At 35.6% G+C, this 17,083-nt stretch overlaps 1 protein-coding gene across 1 annotated transcript in view; it reads left to right on the forward strand.

Annotated features, from left to right (window-relative positions):
* Nucleotides 1–1,894: 1,894 nt before the first annotated feature.
* The window catches only part of OSTN (osteocrin), a 40,707-nt gene continuing 25,518 nt past the window's right edge, over nt 1,895–17,083 (forward strand). Inside the window, exons 1-3 of the mRNA XM_005857811.2 lie at nt 1,895–1,953; nt 15,217–15,315; nt 16,240–16,454. Coding sequence (XP_005857873.1) covers nt 15,217–15,315; nt 16,240–16,454 — 314 coding nt within the window. The 5' untranslated portion in view covers nt 1,895–1,953. The remainder of the gene's footprint in view (nt 1,954–15,216; nt 15,316–16,239; nt 16,455–17,083) is intronic.

The raw sequence follows: 17,083 nt of genomic DNA on the forward strand, positions 1-17,083 counted from the left end.
ATCTGTTGCATATAAATAATGATACCTTCTTGGCAAGGCTGTTATGGGAATGAAATAATGCTCTACTAACGGAAAAACTTTTCATTAATATTGTTTCCCTTTCTCATTTCAGTCTCTCCCATTCATCACTGTTGTTTCTCTTTCTATTTTTTCACATGGTTCCCTTTCTACCCTCTTTTTTAAGATAACAGAAATTTTCTATTATGTACAAATGCATAAGTAATTTACATAGGGGTGTATCATGTGCAGAACCCTGTAGCAATGGCTTAAATGTACCATGGTTTTGTTCCTGGAATAAACTGTTTCTATTTCTGCTGCTGCAGAACAGTTAAGTCAAACTTTTGAATTAGGTCAACAAAATCCACAAATAGGGTGGAATCTTTGGACTGTCTAAGCAGGGACAGATCTGGAATAAATCAGCCACAGATATCACTTGTCAGCATGCTGAGGGAGGCTTTTCAAATAAGGGTGGAAGGTACGTCAAGAATATTGGCTTCTGGTAGAATTATGATGCATCCGTTAAATCTATATTGAGAGTTTTCCATCATGTGGATTCAAGCTAACATAATCATTTTATGGCAGTAATGTCTAAACAAGAGTCCACAATTAGGCTGTATTTTTATCTTGACTTGTGGACTATCACTGCCAACTACTCAGATTTCAAGCTTGTTGAGACATATGTTATCCCTGGAAACCCTTCATAAAAATGAAGCATTTTACTGTTCCACCAATTCAAGTGTGCTCTGGTCACTTCCCCATTGAGATCCAAATTAACCATGTAATAGTTCCTATACTGGTGAGTAGAATTTTAAATGGCTTTTTAAGCAAAACCAAAAAGAACAAATTTATTTTTATTTGTGCAAAAACATAATATGGTTTGAATTCTCTCTTCTAGCTTTTTAAATAGTGAGACAGAATGAACTTGTGGGAAAAGACTGGATACGTAATTAAGATCTGTATTTGAAATCTGGCTCTGCTACTACTTCTAGCTGTGTGATCTCCTAAAGTCACTCAGTTTATTGAGCCTAGGTTTCTTTATCTATCAAATGGGGACCTGCTGGTGAGACAAATGAGCTAATAATGATCTAACACATTAGCATACTACCTTTAGGACTTAATAACATTGTTTTGCAATTTGTCTATGTGAAGTTGCATATAGAGATAGTAGGAAATGGGAATGGAGAAAAGTTTCAGACAGAGGAAGGGGAATGTTTTGGTTAAAAGGAAATTAAAATACTAGACAACAAGAGCAAGATAAGAGTGATCACAACGTCTGCATTTATAGCCCACATGTTGCAGTTCAGTATTTTTAGGTTTGTTAGTGACAGCTTCCCAGTATAGCAATGTTAGTTACGAAGTAGCTGTCAGTTCCACTGACACAGCGCTGTTCACCTGACGGAGCTGAAACTGCTCACCATTTCCATACATGATCCTTTAAGGGTCCAAAACATACAACAATAAATCAGTTTTGGTTTCTGATTATAATCTCCCAAAATCTTAGTTTGAAATACCCTATTGATTTAAAAAAAAAATCTTAGTACAATGAATTTCCAAAATATGGTTTGTAATTATCTGAGCTGGACAAAAACTTCAGGAAGATGTCATGGCTGTAAGGCTGGATGCACAATATTAAATGTATACTTAAATTTTCCAAAGCCCCAACTCCCATTTTTTACTACTAAGCCATGATCAAAGCAATAGGCATAATAAATACGAAGAGAAAGAATAGGAGGAGGAAACAGAGAGAGAGAGAGAGATTGAAAAGAGGCTTGGGGAAATGTTCAGTGGAAAATCTGTAGAAATGATGTAAGAGAAAGCAAAGGCAGGGATTGGAGTAAGGGGTGTATAACTGAGACTATAAAAACTCAGAGAGAAAACTCACCATCAGGGCTGAGTTTGGGAGAAACTGCACAGACAGGACTCTAAAGTTAGAATCTCCTGACTTTTCACAAGGTAAGTTAAACATAAAAGCTGATAAAATGTTAAGGTTTTTCTCCTTTTAGCTATTTTAAAATTTTACATCCTTTTAAATGTTTTGGTTATATTTTGATTTTGTTAAAATTAGAAATGTTTTTGGGGGTAATATTTTCATCTCTAAAATGAGTAGAAAATCTAAGATAATTTTGTAATGCAAACTTCGGGTGGAGTTAATTGTTTGCTCAGACATTTCACATTTATTACATGATTTTTTTGGCGTTTATATTCCATTTCAAGGCAAAGAGAAAGGGAACTCAAAATGTTGTTTCTATATGTATGTTAATAGTATTAGTTTGCTTCCATAAAATATGTCCAGTGTTAGGAAATATCTTAATGTATAAAAGAGAACTGTTTATAAAAATAGGTAGAGAGAAAGATTTTTCTCTTATCTTTATTTCTATCAAAATTGGAGTCAAAGAAACATCTCTAAATTAATTAAATTCTACATTCTTTAAACCTAAATTACCCTATGTTTTTCTTCTTATGAAACACAAATACGCAAGTATGGTATTAATAACAGTTTAGAGTAGACAGATCATGTTTATTCTTCAGTATTTGCTGAAGTGCTTTGGCTATTAAATGATTGAATTGAAAGTTAATCTGAAACATGTAGTTGAGTTCTGTTTAAGAACAAATTTAAATTTTTGTTTCAGGTTTTGTTCTGTGCAAACATTGTACATTCTATAAATGCAGTTTAGCAATGCAAACTACTGTTCCTTCAAATTACATTAATAGATTTTGTACATTTAGAAATGTGATTATTTGTTTCTGAGTTATTTTTCTAGAAATTAAATAATTTCAACAATGATTTATGATAATTTTAATGCCCCTATAGGCTGTGGATTTGATAGGATTATATTTAATTTCCTCCACAAAAACATCAGGCATTTTTTGTGTCTCCTCTTTACTTTGGCACTTAACCCTTCAGCAATCACAGAACTTGTGTTAAATAGAGATTCCAGTAGTTATGAATTCAAGTCTCCTCTTTGTAAATTAATTGTACCATGGTTTCATTCAGTAAATTATTTAAGGTATTTAAGGTTCACATTTGTGTTCTATTCCTCATTTCTCAGGGTTTTGAACTGATTCTTCTGTAACAAATCATAGAAAGAAGAGAAGTACATATGTTTAGTAGAGTTTGTTTGGGACATCAGGGGCCATAATTTCAACTTCTTGTTCCAATTCTTTCCATGATTTTAACATTTGTATAATAAAATTAGATTAATTGAGCTTGTCTTAAAGGAATAGAACTCAAAGTAAGCAGTCCCAAAATATTACCCCAGCACTGTCACTATGCAGTTTTGCAAATTCAGGCAAGCCTTAAGCATAGAGTGGGGCTCAATAATGTTCTGGGGAAGACCCCATATCAGCATTTTTTCCTACATTATAGAATGAGCAGCCAGTATGGCAGGATCTTGGGGCTAATCTTTAGAAATTATCTAATTTAACCTCCTTGCCAATAGTTCATCTTCTTTGATCCCTACCGACCAGACAACTATTGTTTAGATTCAATGGTGCTATGGGAGGAGCACAAGCTTTGGTTAGGAAACCATACTTCTAATCTCAGTTCTGACTTCACCAGCTTTCACCCAACCTCCTCGGGGTCCCTTTTCCCTCAGTAAAAGTTCTCTCCTAGCCCTAGACATACCTCTCCCCAGGCCAGCTCCCAGGTGCTTGAAGATCTCTCAGAATAAAGGCATTTTATTTTTTGGCTGAGCCATTCTCTCCTTCCTCCAAATAATTCCCAGGGTACCTCTCTGCAGCAGTGGTTAGCATCACCTGCCAGTAATTGCCAGTTTCTTGGTTGACTTGAACTGGCTGTTGCCCAGCCTTACACTTTCTCCCTAAGGATGTCCCATCAGCTCCACCCTCAGCACCAAGCACCTGCTGTCTCCTCTTCTTCACCCATTTTATATCTCCCCTTTATATCCTCTCCCTTGGGCAAGTTCATTGTCTTTGAACCTCACTCTTTTTATCTATTGAGGGTTTAAACTTGACAATTTCTAATGAGTACCCCCCGTCCTTTCTAAAATTCTGTATTTCTATGACACATAAGTCTCTGAACATGTGAAAAAACACACTTTTAAAATATCATCCAGCCCACCACCGGCACCCTGGCTGCTGACCCACGAGTCATAGCTGTGGCTTCCCGTGGACCTCTCCCGGGGCTTCTTGGGGCCCCATGTTGGTGGTCGCATTTCCCTGCAAGCTCTGACCTTCCATCCATGCCAGGTCTCTAAGAAGATCGGAAAGTGATGTGCTCTCTTCCTTGACTTCCTTCACAGCCCATCCCTTCCTAGCTGCTCCTTTTCTTTGTAAAGTGTAGTTTCTGTGGCAAGGTCCCTATTTCCCATAAGACTCATGGTGGCTCTGCTTTCCTGACACAATCCTGACTATGCTATACTCTCAGGATTACAGAAACTATGTAAAAACCATGATTTTCACAACATAACGAGTGACTTTTAAAAAGTGAGATCAATAAAGACATATTGTGCATTATAGAATAAAAATAAATTTCATATAAAATTATATTAAAATTCAACTAAATATTCACTTTTGTTCGTTAGAGCTTGAAGCATAAATATGTTTTGGGTGTAACTGAGATTTCTTCCCTTTTTTTCCTTCCCATTATGATATTCTCTATAGTTGTATGCTAATATTTTAATAGAACAATTATGGCTGCAGTTAATGACAATGTGTAATATACTGCAATGTGAAATAGAGCAATTGCCACTTGTAAGTCTCTTTAGTGAAATTTCCTTCCCCTACTCAATATTATTTTCTATAAAAAATCTAATTTTTTTTCACTTTACTGTAATTCTAGATTCCAAAGACTAACTTTGTTCCTTAAAATGAACATGGAAAACAAAGGTTTTCTTTTTTCATAAAAATATGTATTTTTTGAAAAGTTGTTATATTCAAAGGCAATATCAGGATGGCAGCTATTATTTATTGAAAAACTACTTTGAGCCCATCACTTTGCCTATATTATTTATCATCCTTACAATAAACCTACAAAGTAAGTCTTTGCCCCATTTTTCCAATAAAGATATTAAACCAGAGAAGCTAAGTAACCCAGTCAGGAATCAGACCCAGGTCTCTGTACCTTACGGACCACCCAACGTCTTTCTACCTATTCACTGTGTTGTACTGGAAAGTATCCACATATTACCTGAAGTTAGGAAGCTAGAGTTTTTTAAAAAAAAACCAAGTTCTGTCAGTTCATTTATTAAAACAATATAATTAGAATATTTTCCATACAGATCAAACATGACTTTTATGAGGACAAAAGGAGATAGATGAGTACTTGCAAATGCTTTTGGTTTTAAGTTACATACAAAAATTGTGCTTGAAGGAAATGGAACATTCCAGGAAGAGTGTGCTGTTAGAGGAGGAAATCCCTGGCAGGGCAATGATAGGGGCTTCTATCCCCACCAGGCTGTGAGCAACAGGGAGAGTGTCTTACTCGCTTTTATGCCCCTGGTATCTGATATAGTGTGTACCTAATAAGTGCATCCTGTTATTATTATAAAATTTATATTTTGTCCCTTCTTTTACTTTTTAAAGAGTTTTTCATTGATTATATTGGTTAGTTTAGTGTAATTAAAATGTTTATCAATATTTAATTAAATATTATATATAAGTACAATGTGGGCAGAAGGGTGAAGGAGGTGATGACATTCCACATCATCCTGAGGCTTATTATGCCTTATTCAACTACATTCATCCACTTATCCCTTTGAAAGCCTTTTCCTACCACATAAAAATTGCCTGCATATCAAATGGCCAAGCAGAATGTCATGTGCAGCTCTTCCAGCTTTTTCTGCCCATAGTTTTAAAGATTCATGTTTTTTTCCCTTTATTTAACATTAGAATTAAACAATAAATGCCCTTACCAGGGTTGTATACAATCAGACAAATTCTTTTCTATTTCTAGGTGACAATAATAATTCATGGATCTCAACATAAATTGATGTTTGATAAGGAGAAATCATAAACTGTACTGGGATAATTATTGGGGAATATTGATGCAAGTCCCTTTCATTAGAATGAGAATCTGCCATGTGAAACATTAATTGACATACTGGGATTTTGGCATGAATTTTCTCACATATTGCTGTAGGAATAAAACTTGGGCAAATCTTCTCTAAGCTTTAGTTTCCATATCAATAAAACAGAAATGTTAATATCTGCCCTGCATTCCTGTTTACCACCATATAAGGCTGCTCTATGCATTTATTCAAAATAAGGTTGACTCTATACCAGGCATGCTGTTGGGTGCTAAGACACACTGGTGAACATGACTTCATTCTTACCCTGAAAGAGTTGACATTGACAACTAAACACTTTGCTAAACATGCATACCTGGGCTTTTAAATAATGAGATCTTCCTTTAAAGTGTCATTGTAGGTTTTTGCCTTCTTAAATTTTTGCAACTAGTAGTATTATTGAAAATTCCAAATGGGGAAAAAAAAAACCTCAAAATTTTACAATTTTGGAAGGCAATAGTGTCTGTAAAAGAATGAAAATGGTGCCAAAGAGAATAAAATCAGTTAACACATGTATCATAATAAATTATCATGTTCCTGATTTATATCATTCAAGGAAAGTCATTTTAAAGCACAGGTGTCTTCCACATTAGGAACACCTCCTCCACAGATGTTTTACTCCATAAGCAATTTGTTTTGGAGATGGAAAAATGCTTTATACTTCGGTGTTTGAAAACGTAAATTGTTGTTCTGGCTCTTCTCCTAAAAGACTTTGTGGCTTTGGAAAATTTCCTACTGCCAATTGAAGAGCAATGAGAAATGGAAAAGGACTCATTCCTGACATTTTAATTAAAACATAAAAACGGGAAATGTTAAATTTGCCAGTGTCAATCTGCGCCTTCCTTTCAGGATCATCTCATCACATAAAGCAAGGTGACCATCACACAATGTACAGAAAATAACAAATTTCACAAAGAGACTTTTATTTATTTATTTTTAAAAATATATTTTTTTATTGATTTCAGAGAGGAAGGGAGAAGGAGAGAGAGATAGAAACATCAATGATGAGAGAGAATCATTGATTGGCTGCCTCCTGCACACCCCCTACTGGGGATCGCCCCAGCAACCCAGGCATGTACCCTTGGCCAGAATCTAACCTGGGACCCTTCAGTCCACAGGCTGACGCTCTGTCCACTGAGCAAAGCTGGCTAGGGCAAGAGAATTTTACATAAAGGGCTAAGCCCATGAGTATTTCTCAGATGTATTTTTGTGAGGCCGATATAGGTGATGTATATGCTATATGGTCATGACAGAGGCTACAAGTTGTAATTCAATTGCTCTTGGATGAAATCCTCAGTGATTTTAAACTTCTTATTTGAGTTTATAAGGATCTAAAACTCATCCCCCACTTCTACCAGTAAAGTTCTAAGTGCCACAGCCTCACTCAGTTCCCTTGTTGGTGGAGCCAGTTTCACTAAAGCTGTGGAATAGCAACGCCAATAAAGAAGAGCCCGCAAAATCCTTGCCTCTGCTTTCCAGCAAGTGTCTCAAGCACCTGGTTGCTCCACTTATCAAAGGAAACTAGAAACAACTCTCTTTCACACCCTGTTTAAACATCATTCATTGAAATACCAAGACTGTCTGGATAATGTCAAATTGTAATGCATTCTCTTGGTTGTTTAACATACGTTTTGCAGATTGTCTCAATAAAGGGCCCCCAATTCCCTCGATGGTTGTTGACTATACACTTTATGTTCCCTGGAAGGAATTGGCTTCAAAGACCTGCCTTCAGCTCAGTAATAATGACTTTTATACCATGTCATTAATCTTTCCACATTACCTTAAAGTTTACAGAATGTTTTCATGCACAATTTAGAGTTCCCACCGAAAAGTTTTTAACTGTGATAAAATACGAAGAAAAATGATGAAGTGTTTTTATACAGATGGCATATATATTTTAGTGAATGCATTAAATATAAATTAAATATTTGTATTGCTCTTATTTGGAAAATCTAAGGCAAAACCATAATAATTTATGCTATTTGTAAATTAATTATGTAATTTTAAATGAACTATAATTAATTTAAATTTGGGGGATTCATAAAGTGAGTTTTATTAGACAATTTTGACAGTTTATGCATCTTGTTCAAGGTTACCAGGCTAATAAATAACACAGCAGGGACACATTCATATCCTTCAGCACAATTCTGAGTTTTTTCTTAACCATCACAGAGGTAATTTTCTTATATTGAATACCTACTCCTTGACTGACTTTCATTTGTAAGCACTTATTAGTGCATCTAAGAAGGATTTTTGAGTGACATTGTGTAAAATATGAGTGTATATGCAGTATTGTTGGTGGTTTTAGATAGCTGAAAATTCCTTTTATTAAAAATTCCTATTTTGTATCAACTAATTTTTATGTCCATTAATACTATTATTTGTGATTATTGTGAAAAAATTTAAATGATCATTTTACCTTCATAGACTATTAACTCTAAATGCAGTAGAATAAGAATTCAATAAAATTTTTAATATCGATTATGTGATTTTAAAATTTTATCTGATAATACATTAAATGTTATACTATCTTTTCTTTCTCTGAGGAATATGACAGCACATTATGAAGTCTGGCACCTCAGCTCTAACAAATTTTGTTTTGAAAGTGTGGGGGAATTGAGCAAAATGACTTAAGCATAATGACAAAAAATGTAAAAAAATAAACATTTGAAAATAAGTAGATATACCCTATTTCATTCATTCTGATGTATGTTTAACATTCCTGAAATTAGGATGCCTTATACTTGATAGCATGTCATAATTTAATTGTTAGCATTTCTTCTTCCTTAAAATACATTTATAAAATGGGATCGCTTAGCATAAATGATATCTTACAATGAATGATTTGGAGATCCTCTTGTCGGGTAGAATATTCAAGAGGAACATATTTATGTCAAGACCTAGATGCAATATTATACACAGACACGGCTGACTTGAGGGACAATACAAAGGTTTTTCTAGCTAAATATTCACCTACTCTTATCATTACCTACAGTGTCTGCACTTAGAACAGAAAGGAGCCAGATTTACCCACAGACTCTAAAAAAAGCTAGAAGCAACTTTATAGGTCAGTTATTTTACTCAGTCTACAGAAGAAATTTAAACTTAAAATCATACAGTGATATAGCCCCCAAGCCAAGGCAGTACCTGAGTCTCAGACATCTTAAGTCAGGTCTCTTTCTATGACCACAAGCCATACAGACTTTGTGTTAAGCATAGTCCCTTTTAAGCCCTCTTTTAAAATAAAAAATTAGACTCTGTTTTCTACTATTCCTAATGCTTTTATCTATATCAAAAAGGCCTTGGTGACTATAACTTATGGGACAGGGTAAAGGTTGTACTGAAGAGCATACTATTTTACAGATTTACTTAGGGTCTAAGCTGATTTGCCCCTTATATAGAAGATCATTTTTAAAAAATGTTTTTATTGATTTCAGAGAGGAAGTGAGAGGGGAAGAAAGATAGAAACATCAATGATGAGAATCATCTTTGGGCTGCCTCCTGCATGCTCCCTACTGAAGTAATTTTCTTACATTGAATACCTCGTCATTGACTGAAAGCCTTCATTTTTGAAGTATTTAAAAGGGGGATTGAGCCCAAAACTGGGACATGTGCCCTGACCTGGAATCAAACCAGTGACCTCTTGGTATATGGGTCAATGCTCAACCACTTAGCCACAGCTGGGCAAGACCACCATCATTTTCAGAGTAAGAAGATTGTGGGCAGTGTTGTGGACAGGCATAGATTGTCATTGCCTAGTGTCTGAACTTGGGACCATTTATAGCATGTCCTATTATATCTCACTTAAATGCCTACGCTCTGTCAAAGTGGGAAGAGAAGATAAAAAGTAATTTAAATTACCTTTAAGTCCTTTACCATAAAGCCCTTTATTTTTTATTTTTTTTGAAAATAGGGGTGAATAGAGTATATTTTGAATATTTCCAACAAAAAAATAGGGAAAATAATTCCGGAAGTTATCAAGATTCACTCCAAAACTTAGTCTTCTTATGAGTGTGTGGGTTAAATCTGCTATCTATAAGTCAGATACTATTGAATTTCCTTAATCAACTGAGTAATATGTTTTTTCAACACTAGCCTTCAAAGGTAGATAGTTTAAAAGGTTTTAGTTAAGCCCTGGCCAGTGTGGATCAGTTGCTTGAAGCTCAATCGGTTGAAGTGTTATCCCGTACACTGAAAGTTTGCTGGTTTGATTGCCAGTCAGGGCACATACCCAGGTTGAGGGAATAGGAGCCTTTAAGTCCTTTACCATAAAGCCCTTTATTTTTTATTTTTTTTGAAAATAGGGGTGAATAGAGTATATTTTGAATATTTCCAACAAAAAAATAGGGAAAATAATTCCGGAAGTTATCAAGATTCACTCCAAAACTTAGTCTTCTTATGAGTGTGTGGGTTAAATCTGCTATCTATAAGTCAGATACTATTGAATTTCCTTAATCAACTGAGTAATATGTTTTTTCAACACTAGCCTTCAAAGGTAGATAGTTTAAAAGGTTTTAGTTAAGCCCTGGCCAGTGTAGCTCAATCGGTTGAAGTGTTATCCCGTACACTGAAAGTTTGCTGGTTTGATTGCCAGTCAGGGCACATACCCAGGTTGAGGGAATAGGAGGCAGCTTATCGATGTTTCACTCTGACATTGATGTCTCTCTCTCTCTTCCTCTCTCTCTAAAATCAATAAAAAGCATGTCCTCAGGTGAAGCTTAAAACAAGTTTTTAGTTAAAAAGTTCATTAGATCAGATCTGGCTAATATGCTTCTTTTCTAGCTTAATTCTCTCTTACTCTAACACCTCCCTTCATCCCAGTTCTTTTGTTTTTAGATCAGTGATTCTCAATCTTTTCTTTTGCTACTGCAACTTACTGAACAGATTTTTTTACAGTAACAATGATTCACTGAAGAATTGATTCTCAATAATAAAAAAATCTTTCTTCATTTTAACAGAATTCTAATGTAATGGTGTTTTAAATACAATGAAATCAATTCCTTTACTACTAAATTTCCAAAGACTTTATATGTCCATGCTCTATCAATGTTCTAAAGGAATATTCAGTATATGCTGTTTCCCAAACTTAAATGATCAAATTTCACACCTCACCCCCTTGTTCCCTCCAGTACCACTCCAGGCACACATTAGATGATCCCTTCAGGTTATAATAAGTTCTTAAATGTGCAGAGTCTTTGACGCAAAGGTTAAGTTGTTACACAGTATAAGATGTTTTTTTATTCAGCGGTATTATCTAAAAAGTGAAAATGCATGCACATCAGAGACCAATTAGCTAAAAATTAATGAAGTACACTGCAGGAAGCAGCCCATTGTCTTCACTAGCAGAGAAGTGCAAACAAGGATCCCAGAATGCTGGTGAACCTTGAACCCATGGCAAGAGCCAGAGTTATGCACCGATTGTCTAGTCCTGACAATGGGGGCTCAAGCTATTTCCTGATCAAATACAGAGTAAATCCTTAATATTTACTGACCTTTAAGATAGTCTGTCTGCTACCGCAATTGCCTGCCTGACTAAGGGCTTTATGTGTATCCAAAGTTGAATAAAAGGTTGGCGAGGCCTGGGCACCAGTGGAAGTCCTTCCCCTTGAGTTGGGCTTGCCCACCTGGCCCCCCAATATTTCCAAATTATCTCTTGTCTCGTCTCTTTCATTTGCTTGCAGCCCCTCCTCCAGATCCTGAACCCTGAACCATGCAGGACATGGGGGAACATACACAGCACACACTATATCTTAAGGCAGATCTCGTGCCCACTGTCTCTTGAAGCTCCTCATACCCAAAGAAATATTCAAATATTACTCAAAAACTATTGGTGTACTGAAAAAATCGCAAACACTTCCACTTAGCTGTAGTCACACAATGAACATCCTATGAGTGTTTTTTTCTGTGATCTGGGGTATACATGGGCAGAGGAGATTTTTAAATCATGGGCTATATTTATCCACTATCAACAAAATAGGGAAATGGAGCTGAACCTAGTCTTTTCCTTCCCTCCCTATAATTTCCTCTGTTTCTAATTTTGTAGCAATCAAGTTTCAACTAGTTAATCAAATGTCTTTTGTGTGGCAGGTGCCAGGGTGTTTGTTTTCATTAGTGTACCAAATGCCATATTTAGGAACTTGGCCTTTTGGTTAACTGGCTACAAGCATGGCTTTAAACCATTAAATGTGTTTATTTAAACTGTGCATGTATTTTTACATCTCCCTATCCAAATAATCAGGATGTGGTTATCTGTAAGATGATACATTAGGACTTTTTTCCTATATACACCCAAGCACAAAAATATATGCCTCAGACATAATCATCAATATGGTAAACACCAGTCATCCTGTGCCATTTATAAGATCGCAGAGATGGAGAAACCAGGTTAGGAAAATGTGCATAAAAATAGTTAGAGGAAATCCACATGGAAAGGCTTATAAAATTGGGCAATTTTATACTTTGTAACCTGTTTTTAACATGATAAAAAATGAGGAAAGGAAAACATCACAATTGTGGTTTATCTTTGATTGAATGAGAGAACTATTTTAAAGAGAGAGGGAGATGCCAGAAATATGAACTAATTTTTAAAATAGTTATGTTTTTAATATATCTTCCTTTTTATTCAGGAAAATCAAAGAGATAACAAAAACAGAAGGAAAAAAATATGATTCAGTGCTTGGTTTTTTTGAAGGCATAGATAATGCAGTTTTTGGATGGTATTTTTTACCAGATTGTTGCATTCTTTCATGTTATTTTTCTACTGTCTCAATATAGGGACATAATCATGATTTATTCTTTTTATACTTACCATAAAACTCAGTTCAAATATCAACTTTTTAGGAAGAGAACACAGAATTTACTGTCGGTTCCCAGAAAGGGTAGAATACAGAGACGCAGTTATGACTAACAGTGTATGACAAGATTCCAAAATAGGAATTGGAGATATAATGAAGAACTAGTTTAGACTGCATTACATGAAAATTAAGGTTATCTTTGACAAATAAATGTTAAGGACAATGCTAAAGTATTTTATCTTCGTTTTCAGTCTGTATATACATATGCATGGTTAATACAGATGCTACTCTGTCTATATAAAACACTTATTTGCCTATTTTCTCCAACATAGCATTTATTACTAAAATCTACTGAGGTTTCATAGTAACAATATTTTAAGGAAGTGTCATAAAGAAAATCTTGGGTCATACCAAAAAGAATATAGTTGCTAAAGACATATTTAAATATATAATATCTCATATATGTTCTTTCACGAATAAACTATAAATACTATATGAAATAAAAAGGTTAAACATGAATGAATCCAACTCTCTCAAAGCTCTTATGAAGTGGGAACTACTCCTGACTTCACAAGTGTGAAAAATAAAGCTCAAGTAGGTTAAATGGTACACACTCAAGGTCACACTAACACTGAAGCAAAAATGAGACACAAATCGTTATTCAGATCCATCCTAGAACACCTTTCTTTTTTCTCCACATGATTTTTTAAAGGAAATAGGAGTTTACTGAGACTTCTCATTCATAAAGGTGGACTGGGAGACTTCACAGTGCCATACTAGGTGGCGAAGGCAAGCCTATTCTGTTGTAACTCACAGCCCATGATCTTCCCTCCCCCATTACCAGTGGCCAAACTGGCAGTCAGCGATCTGATATAGACCATAGATATGCTTTAATTGGATGTTATAATGGTTTTTAATGTTAAAAAGTCATAAATGTATAAATGACACATCTTTGTGCTTACCATACAGACACACATATGTATGCTAAGTTCCTTAGGTTTCCTCCATAATCTTTGCTCCTCACTCCCCCCGTGGCAATCATAGTCATGAATCAAATTCCGTTGGTTTACACTTTAATTATATGTATAGATTTCTAAATATGTGGAATTACTTTGTGTACTTCCAGTTTAGGTAAATGGTAGTATGCTATATATAATGTTCTATAAAATCTAATTTTCCCCAAAACTATATTTTTGAAATCCATGAAATATTTAGGTCATTTAACAGCAGATACATATATGTTTAAGTCATTTGCTTTAAGTCCATGTTAGGAATATACTTCAGTTGATGAATCCATTACCTCTTCAGTAGGTTAGTTGGGTTGATTCTAATTTTTTATAATATGTTTTTATGATTTTTAGAGAGAGAGAGAGAAGGAGAGGAAGAGACAGATAGAAACATCTATGAGAGAGAAACATCATCAATTGGCTGCCTCCTGCACGCTCCCTACTGGGGATCAAGCCCGCAACCTGGGCATGTGCCCTGAACAGGAATATAATCTGACCTCCTGGTTCATAGGTCAACACTCAATCACTAAGCTACATAGGCCAGGCTAGTTTGATTCTAATTTATTACTATTCTAAACAATGAGGCTATGACCTTTCAGATATATGTCTCTGTATAAACTTGGGCTCATTGTTACTTAATTTTGTGTCTAGTTATAGAATTTTATTAGTCAGAGTTATTTAAATTTTCCAAGAACTGATTTGTATATGCTTTGAAAATATATTTCACTTTTAATTTGTTTTTATTTTGTTTATTGTATCTTATCATAAAGAATTTTTCAATTTTGATATAAATTTTGCTTAAGAAACCCATATATATCAAGGACCTAAAGATATTTTCCTATTGGATCTGTGGTATCTATGACATTTTTAATTTAAATGATTTTACACAAAGCATATCCTCTTTGGTTCACACAAACCTCACCAGATCATTCTCTCATACCGGACCAATTTTACACATTTCCCCTTAGGTACATGAGACTAGACAGTAGTCCCAGGATTAGACAGTCAAGAATAAAATTATACAGATTTCTCAGACTGTATTCTCTCATACCGGACCAATTTTACACATTTCCTCTTAGATACATGAGGCTGTAATCCCAGGATTGGACAGTCAAGAATAAAATTATACAGATTTCTCAGACTGGGGTTACTTTGAATTAAATTAATATTATAGCTGTACAACTCCAATCTACATTTCCATGGAAATGAAGCCATGATAGAATTCATTCTGGGAGATTGACAGCTTCTATTAACTGTTATTTAAGTTTTACAAAGTAGAAGTTGAATAATTTAGTTCATCACCTGAATATAATATGCTTTATAGGAGTTTTGTTTCCTATCTTTATATGCCAAACTAGTAATGTTAACCCTGGTATATGTGACCCTTAGATGCTGGACTGGAGGTTGGCAAGTGCACATTTTATCCTGGCTGTGACATTGATGCTGTGGAGCTCAGGAAAGGTGCTGTCAGTGGATGCAGCAACTGAGGTACTGGGAACTAGCTTAAGGGACCAAATATATTGTCTATGAATATAAGCCATTTCTATTAATGTCATACTTTTATAACTTGGATGAACTACAAAAGGGCACTATATGCAACAGATGAATAAACAAACAGGAAAATTTACATGGGGCAACAAAGTCATTGGGAAAGCTTGGAATCATAAACACTCATTAATAATATTTGTTAATAAATCACATGGATGGAAGTGTAAGTCCCTGAGGGCAGAGACTACTAGATTTTGTTCATTTTTGTATCCCTTAGGTCTAATGCAGTATATAGTGAATGCTTAGGGCTTGAATCAATAAGAAGTGACTGAGTGATGAAAAAAACAGCATGAAGTTTAGTGTTTTCTGAATTAATTCCATAAAAATTTATCAGTACTAACTATGAGAAAAATTTATTGAGTACTATGAGCAAAATACTGGGGTAGGCATTGAATAGAGCCAATAAAAGACCAATTAGACATAGTCATTGCCCTCAAATTACTCACAACCTAATATGCATTACAAATATATTGTAATAAATCCAATGCAAAGGAAAATGTAATGACTGTAAGAATCAAAGTATAGCTAAAATGCTATGGGAATGATAATAAAGGATACAGTTGTTACAGGGAAAGAATCCAAAAGAATGATCCATTAATATACTAAATTTGAGAGGCGGGCATGGAGCTTTGTTTAGGGGTGTGTGTGTGTGTGTGTGTGTGTGTGTGTGTGTGTGTTGTTTTTCTTTCATTTCTGTTGGGTATACCTCACCTCTATATGTTTTTATCCTCAAAAGTCTGTCTGGATCATAACTCCATGAGAAATCAAGTTTCATGACAGGCATGTCAGACAAATATAGCAAAAGTTAAATGCATATGATTACACATGTTTGAGGTGAATAGAATCACCTTTCTTGCCCGATAGGCTTTTGATGTTGGAATCAGAGATGTGCAGTCACCACCCACAGCCAGGGAAGAAAAATCAGCAGCTGATCTGGCAGCAAAACTCATGCTTCTTGACGAACTTGTGTCTCTGGAGAATGATGTGATTGAAACCAAGAAGAAAAGGAGCTTCTCTGGTTTTGGGTCTCCGCTGGACAGACTCTCAGCTGGCTCTGTGGATCACAAAGGCAAACAGAGGTAAGTAAGTGAACAGTTGCACCTACTAAATATTTTGAAAGTCAGTACATAAATGTTATGTGTAAATATTTATATATGGATTTATAATAGCATACATGCATATATACAAAACTAGAGGCCCAGTGCATGAAAATTCATGCACTGGAGCAGGGGTCCCTCAGCCGGGCCTGCCCCTTCTGACAATCCGGGAGCCCTCAGGGGTGGCAGGCGACCCGGCAATCAGGGGTCACACCTCTGCTGCTTCCACTGCTGGCAGCGCAAACCTCGGCCTGTCTGGTTACCTGAGCCTCAGGTGGCCCTGGGTGTCTGGGCAGCCACCATCCGAGGCTTATCTGTGCCTCGGGCTGGCCCTGGGTGGCTGGGGGGCTGAGGGTACTGGGGGACTCTGGAGGCAGGCACCCCAGTGAGACTAAGGGAACTGGGAGCAGCCATCTTGTGGCTGTGGGCACCACCATCTTTGAGGGTGTGGCAGTCAATTAGCATATTCCCTCCTTATTGGCTGTGGGTGCTGCCATCTTTGCGACAGCATGAGAGTCAATTAGCATATTTCCTCTTTATTAGATAGGATATGTATTGCATAAAGATTATAGTTTTATATATATAGATATATAGATATATATATCTAGATA

Source organism: Myotis brandtii, unplaced genomic scaffold, assembly GCF_000412655.1.
Source record: "Myotis brandtii unplaced genomic scaffold, ASM41265v1 scaffold1135, whole genome shotgun sequence".
In the NCBI taxonomy this organism is placed as follows: domain Eukaryota; kingdom Metazoa; phylum Chordata; class Mammalia; order Chiroptera; family Vespertilionidae; genus Myotis; species Myotis brandtii.